At 39.6% G+C, this 12,819-nt stretch overlaps 1 protein-coding gene across 1 annotated transcript in view; it reads left to right on the forward strand.

Annotated features, from left to right (window-relative positions):
* Positions 1–12,819, forward strand: part of cdh13 (cadherin 13, H-cadherin (heart)) — a gene marked incomplete at both ends in the record, with an annotated part of 310,410 nt that overhangs the window by 237,354 nt on the left and 60,237 nt on the right. The window contains 1 exon segment of the mRNA XM_083893789.1: positions 10,822–10,962. Within this exon segment, the coding sequence (XP_083749915.1) occupies positions 10,822–10,962 (141 nt within the window).

Here is a 12,819-nt window from a genome sequence, read left to right on the forward strand (position 1 = left end):
CCCTCAAGGCATCCGTAAATGAGAAAATGGACGTCTCTGAAATGCTGTTTTTTTTTATTGTGGATATTATGTGTAAGGGTGTATCAGGCAGACACAGTCACTTTTTTATTTACAATGTCAAAATGGTTTGCTCATACATTAGGCCTCAGGGTTTTTTATCTGGTCCTAAATAAAACAATAATAGTTTGAAAATTGAAAAAATAATACTTTTTTTTTAGGAACTCTATTTTAAAGCTCCCATAGAGTGGTCCTGTTGCTATATGTTAGTTATGGAGGTCTACTTACATACAGTAACTTGTTTTTATGGTCAAAAACCTCCTAGTTGCTGTAAACGAGCCGAAAGAAATCCTCTATTCTGGCGCTGTTCCCCAGCCGCGACATTTCAGACTCAACTCTCACACCCAGAAGACAGAGTCTTGTGATTGGCCAATACCCGGAAGTGACATATTCAGAACATCCACTCTCAGAAGCACAGCTCCCCCCTCTGGAACGGTGGATGCACTGCTACTCATTATCAAAACATTGTTTTAACAATGTTTAAAAATAGCTTCTTCACGACTCCCCGTCGCAGTCCCTTTTACGACTTTGACCCGGAGTCAGACCCAGAGTCAGAAGACACTATCGCTCGTGAAACACCTCCACAACGGACGTTATTCTTTTTCTGCGGTTCAATGTAAGCAACCGGATGTGCCCGGACTAGTGCCCGGAGCAGGAGGATCTGCTGTTCCGGAGAACCGGTGTTTTACGTAACCGGACGGGGTTTTATCTCTCTCTCACTCAGCGTTCTCAGCAGTGGCTGAACTGTCAGCCTGACAGCCTTCAGGGCTTCCTAAACAAGGTAATGACGCAGATACACACTAAAAACAGCCTTAATTGGAACTTCCGGTCTAGGTCCGCTTTAAGGTAAAGCATTGTATTGCATTAATCCTTAGTGCTCAGGTGCACCCATGGTAATTTACCATGGGAATAGTACACATCTCCTTATATGGACATCCTGGGGGTGGTGTGTTTATAGGTCACATATTCAGGCTTTACAAAACGTCTTATTATTTGTTGTTGAGTCAAAGTTAGGATTCATTTTATATCACATGTTTAGTTGTGATATAAAGTAGCAATAATTGTGCACAAGTCACACAATAGAGCGTTTTAACTTTGAACTGTGATGTATTTCGGATTTTAAATATTTTTAGTACTTTTTGCTCGCTTAGGTGTGTTTATATAGTTGGTGAAAATAATTATTTTAGACATGAGATTGCATAGGTTTGGCTAAAAAAAAGGATATAATACACTTTACATTGTACATTCTTAAAGCCTCTGTATACACTGGATGTTTAAACATAGTAATGGAAAAAAGCAGCCAAAATGATCTCTGTATATTAAAATTTTATCAAATCGCTGCATGATAATAGATAAAGAAAGTGAATTGTATCTTAGGTCAGGTATATGTAAGGATTTGACTTCAATTAACTTTTCTTTTTCTGAAAAAAACTCAGTGCCAAACAATATAAATCCTATTTTGCACATTTACTTTGGCTTTGTCACTGAAAATAAGACATAATCTTTGCCTATTTGTAATTACTCCGACGTAATTAGCAGCAGACTCTAAAACCCTGCCTCTTTGTGTCACCACACTGATTAGTAAACAAAGCCTCGGTCAGATAAATCCAAAGTGAATATCAGGAGCTATGCGAGGCACAGCACGGGGGAGATTTGTGGCTGTTATTTTTCATTTTTTTTACAAAAAAAAAAAAAATCTTGTCGACTGCTCGACAAGATTTAAACGGCATTTAAGATGATTAACTCTTGTCTTTAAGTCTCGGGGCCTGCATGGCTTCCTGGATATAATATTGGAAATTGCACTTTTGTAAAAAGTTGTAAATGTCATGTTTTGGATCTCGTCCCATTTACATATTAAATCAAGGGTTGCAGTTGCTTTTTTTTATGGAAAACAATTTGCTTTGTCAAAACTTCTCAGTCAATGTCGTTGTGTGAGATACAGCTGTTATGGTAACAAACGCTGAAATGTTGTTGAGTTAACATAATATATTGAGGTGACTTTGAATTAGTCGTAAGTGCATTCAACTCAACTTTCGGCGACGGCGTCATAAATAATGAAAGTCTGAACAGTAGCATCAGGGGTTAGTTGATATAATAGTCTGCTAGATGCAGCAGTACAATTTCATAATACATAACAATGCAAAAACATCAAGCACAGTAGATTTCATAGAGGAAAACACAACACAAATTGCTAATAAGTTGTTGGTGTTGTTGTGTAGAAGCCTCTCACAAACAATCAGGAAACAAAGTTTGAGGAAGATGAAATCTGTGCATTAAAACAATACTCAGCATGTGGATTCTGACATATGAGATGTCAAGTAAATCATAAAATGTGCATGCTAATATGTTTATTGTAAAGGAAAATCTGAAAGAAGGAATACTTTTATTGATTATATTACTTGATATTGAACTGAAAATGCAGTTGTTGGTGGGACAGGACTTATTTCTAAACCGCTTATAATAGAAAAGAAATGTTAAATAATCACTTAAAGGTGCATTGTGTAATAAATTTAAAGCAACTGGCCATAAAATCCTCCTAATATGTCACTGAGATTCAGGAATAATGTTCATATAACAAACTGAACTCACCAACAACAACAGTACAGACAAAATGTTCACATCTTCACACAAACACATTTGCATGTTTATGTTTTGTAATCATGTTTTGGCATGTGGCGCCACCTACCGCCCTCTACTATCATTGCAGTCAGTAGAGTCTCAGCTGACGAGCAACCACAGGTTGCCAGGTACGTCTGATCTAAAATGGCGGGGAAAATGAAATCCTAAAAGACCTCGGTGTTTTGAATTTGAGTGTAGTAACCGTTTTTTTTGGCCACATTCTTACATATGGCACCTTTAAACACTTATGTCACTTATGTCTGCTTAAAAAAAAAGACAACAAAAAACAACAGTGTGTTAATAAAACACTGCATGTGGCTCAGAGGAAATGATTGGATTTTTCTAATAATATCAGCTGAGAACAGGATCTTTTGGCAATTCACAACCTTGTGCATCATGCTCTTCCTGCTTATAACACATGTAACACTAATATAATGATAATTCATTTATTGTCCTTAATTTCCCATGCAACTTTAAATTGCACTACAATTGCACTACACAGAAGGTTGATTGCGTGAAAGTTTTGGCTACTAACTTAATTTATTTCTTAGCTTTATCACGCAAAGGCTTTTAAACCGGTTCACATATAACTCGGTGGAACTGTGTGACATGGGTCTCCGAAGAAGCCTGATTACTTTTAGAGTGGTTGCAGAATAAAAGAATAAATTGTGTTTTCTTTGACTATCAATTATAGCAACGCATCCTTTTGGTGTTTGTGTTGATACAGACTAAGACATTATGTTTAGGTTTGGCCTTGGTATGCACTCTGAAGTGAATGCAGTTCTTTTACTCAATAAATTCTAATCGTACCGCAATCTGCTGAGATGTTTTGATTCAGCACAGTGCAGCGGTTATCAAAACCTTTTTGTTGAGTTGAATTGTACAGAAAAATGCTACAAATGTGTTGCGCCGCTTTCTGCCCCCATAGCCCCCCCCCAAATCTCTCTCCTGCTCTGCTCTGTCCTCTGGATATATGCTAACTATGCCTAAGAGGATGATGAAAGGAGCAGATTGCTTGCGTAGGTTTTGCCGCAGCCCAGATAAGGGCCTTGCATGTCTGCTTTTCCACTGTAATTAACTATTTTCAAAGTGATTAATCGTGTGTTTTTCGAGGTGGAGGAGCACGGGAGGCCGCGACTGACCTGTGAGGTTTGTTTGTGAGTGGGCCTGGTAATTATTGGTAAAAAGAAAGTCACATTTCGCATTTAATTCAGTGACAACGCAACAACTCATACACGCATTGTTAATCAGATTTTGCAGCTACTATTAATACACATATTTACATATGTGCCTGTTTGTGCACCACAGAGTTCTCTATAGTGACATCGATCGTACGAGTGAACCCAGATTAACACCTTGGACTTGCAGTTGAATTTTTCTACTTCACTATTGTGCTTTACTTTTTTTGCAAAAGGAAAGTTATGTTAAAGGACACCAAAGGAAAATATCTAATCATCATAAAACTTATATTTGGGATTCTGGAGGCCCTATGTGTAGACAAAGTGTGAAAAAAGATGACTCACTCAGTCTAAGTACAGGAGATAAAACACGCGATGTTGACTTGCGACTTGCTGCCAGAGCCTCTGTGACGCTGACATAGTTTCCTGTGTCTCGTTTGCATTTAAACAGACAGGCACTCAAAACACAGCGTTCTGAACAGGGCTATTTTGGCAGGGTGATTGAACTGCTGTGGTGCTTCATCCTTAAGGTATTTTGACCAAAGCATGTCACAGACATGTTCATTAGGACACCAGGGATCTAGGTTCACTTGTAGAAATAGGTTACAATATGTCTCCTTTAAGGCCACATGTTTGGTGTAGTGGTTAGCATTCTTGCCTTTGCAGCAAGAAGACCCGGGTTTGTTTCGTTCGTACACATTTATGCCCCCTCTAGATACCAGATAGCGCATAAATAAACATGTCCTTTCTGCATGGAAATTTCGCAGATGTTCTCCCTGTGTCTGTGTGAGTCCAAAAACATGCAATATGGGAATTAGGTAAATTGGACACTCTACATTGATCCTAGGTGTGAGAGTGAATGTTTGTTTGTCTCTATATGTGGCCCTGTGATGGACTTGCAAACGCTCTCTTTGTTTCAGTTCAGACCAAAACATAAGGAAACGCCTGATAAGAAAAGAATATCACAAAGTTGTAATTTGTGACATTTCTCCATTAAAATATCCCCCAAAAAAACAATTTTTCTGCCGTGTACTTACATTAGCCAAAAGAAGAACCCAGAAACTAATATGTTAGGTTTAGCTTTCATGACATGAGATTGTGGGAGAAAGAAAATGTCTGAGTTTCCGACGAATGAGTCAGATGAGAGCATAAATGTGAGAGAGATATTGCGGCACTCAGGAAAATTCTGTCATGAGTGAGTTTTCATATAACTGGAGCTGGACTTTTTCTTTTTTTGAAACCCTTTTTATGTCCGTCATTATTTCTCTAAGCATTTGAAAAGGCCGATACAAAAGCAAGTGGGCTGGTGCTGCAGCCAAGAACTAGTGCAGGGCCAGAGGAGAACAAAGATCCGTCTGCCAATTTGATTATAATATCACACCTATTGAGAGAGTTAATGTGGTGTCTCAGATGTCATGCCGCTCGCTTTCTCTCTCTCTCGGTCTGTTCCCTTCCTTTTCCCTCACTCACCCCCTCTCCATTCTGCTCTCGCTCACATCCTTTCTTTTTTTTTTTACTCTCTCTCCGCCCGCTTTGTGCCAGGGATCAGCCCTTATACCCGAGGGGGCTTTGATGAAATCCTTTTCAAGGCGGAAAGTGACGGCCTGAAATGTCATTCTCAGATCAGATATCTCTAAAAACAAGGGGGCCAGTCCATATCGCGCCACACACTGGACTTCATTAGCTCTTTGTTCACTTTCGCAAACACAATCGGGAAGTAAAACCACATGTGTCTCCCGAGTTTTCTTCTCCAACTTAGGTTTTACAAAGACAATTATCCCACGGATTGGAAGGAAATCAGAGCAGATCAGAACGGACTCTTCAAGTGGATACAGCGATTTCCTCTCACTGTGACAGTCAGCTGCTCTCATGGTGCAAATCACAAGGCTTTGACTTAAAGCTGCAGAGCAAAACGTTTTACTATTCTACCTCTGTCAAGCAATACTATCAGACCTTAACTGTGTGTTTACAAAGGCAGTATACTGATACTCTATTGTTTGAGAAATATAATTAGAATTGTTTGTGTTTTCAGCTTTGCAGCCGTTTAGTTTTACTTGTGCAAACTATTGCTGTTTTCTCCGTCTGTCTCGACACAAAACAACTCACTTCCTGTGTGCGGCAGCATGGGGGCGGGGCGGTGTGTGACGGGAGGGGGAGGGGGTGATGTTTCCCGGCAACACAAGATCTTAACACCGCTATACTGAGAAACACGGATAGACTTGTGTGCAGAGCTGATGAGCCTAATTAGCAATGTGTGAATTTAGTTTTGAGTGGCTTGAAAATGACTCGCTGCATTTTTAAATACTGTAAATATGGAACTGGCTTGCTCGCCATTGAAGTTAGATGATAAGATGACACTGAATATTTTGAGTGAGATGTTTGTCCTGAAATTTGATCTGAATATTAATTTATAAATTCAGTGCTTCATGTATTAGCCACAGCTGCCCTAAATTAAAAATATTGGTAAATTATCAAAATCATTTTATTTTTTTTAAGTTTCTGTCATGGTTAAAACACCATTATATAAATCAAAATTATATTTTTAATGTTAAAATATAATTATTATTTTTGTTTAATTTTCAGCATGTTTATTTATTGATTGATTAAGATGTCATATATAGTTATTTACGATATAATGAGAGGAAAGAAGAAAGAAGCCAAGTGAGCGGGCTCAAATTTGGGTTTCAAGATGTGATTCAGTTTACTTAACACATTAAACACTATATATCTATATCTATAGATATAGATATCTATAGATATATCTATAGATATATATGTGTGTGTGTGTGTACATTTTAAATATATTGTAGTTCCTTAGCTTTCCGTCCAATATCATCATTCGGCCAAATTTGTCATTTGCTCTTGTTTATTGCCACAAACAACACCTCTGTATTGCCTTAAACGAAGCGCTAACAAGCTAAATCATGTGTAGTATTATAATACTGTTTATAATAATGCTTATTATAAACACGTAGACATTATTTTGATTTGTGGACTAACTCCGTGAACGTACAGAGAGTGACTTCTTTTTCCGTTGCTGCTCATGAAGTTCAGTTCCCGTCCAAATTAACTTGGAGCTGAAAAATGAAGCGGCTGATGGAGAGGAGTAACTCAATTAACACTTTGCCAGCAGAAGTTTTCTGACACCTGCGGGGAAGAAGTCTCTCTTGCTGTAACTCTAGCCCAGTGAGTGAATGGCGAACAGCTTTTCTTGGCCAGGTATTGCCGGGGAGTTTATAATTGAGTTGAGACTCAGGAAATACTCATTAAGACGTTGTCAGTCACCAGAGGAGGCTATACGCTTCTCTGGCAACTGACGGCGTGTTTAGGCAGCGGTGGGACTGCGGCTATCCCAGAGCCGTGCTCTTCTCCAGCTTGAAGGCCAAGAGTACACGTCTGTGTTACGGGGCGTGTGAGTGCATGTGTGTGTGCAGGCGTTCATGTGTGATTGTGTTGCATGGGTTTAATAAAACTCACAGGTCCGTGGAGCACCATCTGTGTGCTCGGTGTTGGGTGGAGCAGGAGCGTGCGGTGAGGGACACCACCGACAGCCACTGTGTGTGACAAACTATTGATAGAAACACCTGTTTATTGTCTCTCTCTTTCCACAACCTCCACCGAAGCAGCTGCTTGAATGGCAGGAGTTTACAGCAGGAAGTAGCAATAGCAATGTAGCCCATAAAGTCTCCTGTAAATAAACGTTGAAATTGCTTGTTGGTTTTAATTAAATTCTAGTTTGAGTGATTTTATTTGTGCAGCTTCATAAGGTAAAGCTGATTTTAAAATGACTTATTGTTATACATTTAATAGAACAAGTGTTGTAATGTTTAACTTAACAATAACTTTTGTTATTTCTATTTTTTTCGAGCAACATTTACTTCACTACATTTCCTCTAATTATCTTTGTTACTCGTTACTACCAAGTAAAATCAAAAGAAGAAGAGTTGAAAACGGTATAGAGGGTTAAGTGTCTTGCTCAAGGACACATACTAGCAGGGCCAGGAATTGAACCCACAACCTTCCAGTAGAAAGACAACTCACCACACCACTTTTACTTCCAAAACTTAAGTACATTTCATATCAGATAATGAATTTTGTTACTTAAGTACAATACATGTTGTATACTTTAAGACTTTTACTTAAGTAATATTGTAAAATGTGACTTCAACTTCTACCAAAGTCATTTTCTGGTGAGATACTTTTACTCAAGTATCCCTTTTAGGTACATTATACAAGACTGATTATTACCGTCTTTTGATATGCTATTGTTTACCTTAGTACATATTTATTGTTTGTTTGTGCAGTACTTCTATCAAAATGGTCTTGACTTGACATGCTCTATATTGTTTTGGTCCCGACCTCAATGTCGCCTCACCGTAACTTCCACCTGATGTGATAATTAAAACAGTCCTCAGGGCGTCTGATTATTGATTGTTTGATTTCCCTTTCCCCGCCTCAGATGAAATTAATTAGAGTTTCATCTATCATGAAAATGGGAAAGCAAATAACACACACACACACACACACACACACACACACACACACACACACACACACACACACACACACACACACACACAGACAGTTACACAACTCCCACAGGAACTGTGGGCAGCATGAGGTGGCACTGGATCATCAGTCATTGTCTGTAAACAGTATTATCAACAATGAAGAGGCAGAGAGAATTATACAAGCACACCTGCCCGGATTAAGGTTCACATCAGTGTGCTAAAGCAAAAAAAGGATGAATGTTCTGAGCCATTATGAATGAGTTTTTGTGTCATTGTGTGAGCTTTAATATGAATGGAAAAATGAACATGGAATCACAAACAATATATGATTTATACTGTTGTTGTTTTTTCATTTACTATTGGTCTTTCTGCTTTTCGGAGCTGCGTGGTGCCGGGAACAGCAGCAGCGGATTTGCTCTGTGTTCTCTTAGCGAAGCATGAAGCAAGCAAGTCAATACAATCCACTTGCTCCCTGGTGTTTTCAAAACTCTTGTTCTGCCGTGGTGTTTTTCTCAAACTTTTCATACCGAGTACCACCTGAGAACACACTGAGCTCTCGAAGTAACACCATTACCGCCAACGTTTATTAAAAAAATACAAGGGGTGTAAAATAGGCCGAGCAAAGAGGTGTCACGCACCTCAAGAGTCATGTGGAGATGTTATGTTACACACTGTTGTCGGCATGTGTCAGCCCTAACTACATTGTGTTAATTGACGATGGTTTGAATGTAAGAGACGTGTGTTTCTATTTAAATGTTGTGCTACATCTTTAAATGGAACGATGCACTGCTGTGAAAATGACACGAAATGCAGACACATTAGAAACCTGCATAGTGCAAAACTATAAAACTAAGCTAACGTGCAGTGGTATCATCATAATTATTATTATTAGTGGTCATCTGGCACATAAATACCCCCTCACAGGCATTTTAGCTTGTGTGTTAAACAGGATCCCAATGGAAAGCTTGCTTTTCTCTTTGTGACCTTAAAATGACTGGGTGATTGATTCATTTACTTTTTATTATTCACATTGCAACATGCAGCGTGTGTTACTGTGCGCGCATGATCTCCCTCCTGTGTATTTTGCAACTAGAGTCGATAAGACCACGAGTTTACATGTACATGTACATGTACTCAGAGGTGAATCTACAATGCAGGAGAGAGAGGGAGGCAGAGCCCCCGGCAGCGTTTTCAGTGAGACAGATGGATGAAGTTTATTAAGCATGTGACAGTTAACACCCCCAACTGGGAGAAAACACTGCAGCTGATAAATAAATGTTGGCTTTACCAGCCCCCCCCCCCACCCCCTGTTATTTATATACCTGAGTCAACGTTGCTATTAGGCATGAATTATTACAACAAATGATCATTGCAAATGCCACCTCTCACTGCACGTTTAAACTTTATTTATCCAAATGTTAGTTTACCGGACACTAAATGGATCACGTCTCTAATTTGGAGGTTTGCACTGCAGCTATAATCAAGAGAAGATTACACACACACACACGACTCACATACAATTGTGGATTCATTAGATTCAATTTGTGTGTTGCATGCGTGAAGGAACATGGTTTCATTTTTAGGTTTTTATTATTATTCCCAAGTCTTTTTATCTCCCGTATTGAATCAAGCACTAAAAATACGGAGCGTGGATATTCTAAAAATGAGCACATTTGGAAGACTCTCTGAATGATCAGATGATTTCACAAAGATTATGTTGAGGAAAAATATTTTTCCAGCACTTTTTTCAGACAGAGCCCAGAAACCTTGATCTTCAATGCCCCAAAGGATTGCGGATGATGTGTGAAAACCGCAGCTCTGAGCTCTTGGGAATCTTTAAAATGGATGAGCGTAAACCTCCCATAGTGTGCTTTGATCACATACTGCATAGCTGTAGGGACTCTTTTTCCTGCCTTCTTTCTCTTTTTTTTTTTACCCATACTGCCTATTCTTACACACACAAATTTCAAAATGTGAATTCCTGACCTTTCCCTAGAGATGTGGGGAGCATTCATTGGAGCTATTAACACTCTGCTAATGTGAGAGTGTAAATGTACAGTATAATGATTTTTTTCCTCAGCCTCATGTCGCCAAATGGGTTCAAGCTTCTACCCAAGTGTTATTAAGGCTTTCAGGCTTTGCTAAAGGGTTGTACAGTCGTGCAGAACATAGCGATAAGTATTGGCTTTTTTTGTCGAGTGGATTAATTTAATCACTTAAGCCGAAATCATTTATCTAATGATATGTTCCACGAGTCCCACCCCAAATCTATTCTGTGATATTCTTGGAAAATCACCAAGGATAAAGTCTGCAACTTTGCGTGGGTCTTAAAGTTGTACTCACTTTGTTCTCCCATAGCCCACTGTTAATGGTGCTATCTTGTCCTTTCTCCACCGTGATGTATTTTCCTCTTCAGGCTTTACAATGTTTTTCTTCTCATACTTTTTCTTCCCCAGACGCTGCCGACCACGACGTACGAGTTAGAGATCGTGGCAAAAGACATGGCAGGAAGTGAAGTGGGCCTAACAGGAACAGCCACCGCGACCATTACCATCACAGACAAGAACGACCACGCGCCCGAGTTCACGCATCCGCTGGTGAGAAAAAGCCCACTTTTTGCGTGTTATGTTCTTGTTTATTTTCATTTGGTAGCCCAGTGTAACCTACACAAGGCTTCTGCAGACACTGTGTGTTTATGTACCCCTTCAGGAAGGGCAGAGGTCATGGTTGGTTAAAAGGAAACAGAAATGCATCATACACTCAGGTGAAAGCCCTTTCCAGTGTATTCAGTACATATTTTTGAGGGTTGAGGACTTCAGAGGAGCAGATTCTTCTCAATAGTAAGTTTGGGTTCTCGGTAAACTCTAGTGTGACAGAGGGTGCAACATTGTGGCTTTCAAGTTTGATGATTATTTTAGATTTAGAACAATGTCTTGTCCTTGGCAGCAGAATTTAAATGACAATATTAACCCATTGACACCGGGAAAGCATTGCAGCATTTCTACCATTGACGCCGGGAGAGCAACTGCGCGTTTTATTCTACCATAGACGCCGGATACGTCAATTTTCGGGGGCTATAAGGGTTCCTCGTGACATTGTTTTGAAATAACTTCGCTCAAACATGGAGGACTTTGACAGCGGAGAGATTTCTGAAGGCAGTGATTTTGAGGAGTTTCCTCTTCGATGACGTCATCACTGATAACTTCGAACACGCCGAACAAATCGACCGTTGATTTATGGTTAAGACATAATTATGTTAGAAGATGATAAGGTCGGCGATAAATACCACCGTAATGGTCGCGTGACAACAGACAACAATGTTGGACATCCAGCGGCAAAGTTGTGTTAAAATTAGTTTGAGAATAGATTGAGGCCATCGGTCGCAAGGGAGTGGCGTTTTCTGTCGCCCAATCAGCTGACTGTCGTTGGTCTAGCTCCACCCGTAGCGTACCATTACTATGGCATACCCAACTGCTCTGAAAAATGGAACAGTTATTTTTGTACACGCAAACAAATACGGTGGAAACACGCCCGTAGCAACATCTCTGCTTTTATTTTTGTTCATTAACTTTCGTTCTCAGAACACCCTGTCCTGTCAATTCACATCACAATAATTACCCAGTCTGCCCCAGACCCACTGATCTGCTGCTCCGAGTTAGTTTTCCCCTTCACTAATTAATTCAACTTCTTCTTCCTCCTCTCTGACGTTCTCTGAATCCGCACTAAGCTTCTATCAGTGACGACACAAATTTAAAGCCCGACATAAAAGAGAAGGATGGCGCCCTTTGGGCTGTCAGAATGTTTTTAATATGGAACACCTGCGCAGTAAAGGTTATACGGCCTAACACTGGTTGAAAGATCAGCACAAGTCGACGTGATCAGCATTAATCGGTGACTGATAGCTTTACAAGCTGATGGTCGGAGTCACAGGTTGGTAAGACGCTACTGTGATGGTTTATTTTCGGAATTGGAAGTATCAAGGCATCGGATATGAGAGATTATTTCATTGTAACATTATGCCAGTGCAAAATGGACAAAGCATAGTTTTTGGTTAATAAAATGTCCAAACATTGTGGAAAATGCTGTTTGGCAATGTTCTTAAATGTATTCCCAAGTAATGGTGTTCAGTTTTACTTCACAGTCACATAACATACCTTCTTCTGGAGAAAAGTCACCTCCAACATTCCCCCGTCTGAGCATTTCATGCACATACACAATGTTCACCAACTCAAGGACATACCCACCACCATTTGATCTTTAGTTTTCTTTTGCAAAAACCTTTAAAAAGTTAATGTCCTTGACTCTGAAAGGTTAAGTTCAGTTCACAGTGCATGTGCAAAGAGAATACATGAAGAACACATCATTAAAAAAAAAATTGCATTGAACTGAGTCAGTGTGACTGGGTGCTATGGGTGCAGAAGCAAGATAAGGGAAGTCTATGAGTAGGAGTGGGA

Source organism: Microchirus variegatus, assembly GCF_963457635.1.
Source record: "Microchirus variegatus genome assembly, chromosome: 8".
NCBI classification, from domain to species: domain Eukaryota; kingdom Metazoa; phylum Chordata; class Actinopteri; order Pleuronectiformes; family Soleidae; genus Microchirus; species Microchirus variegatus.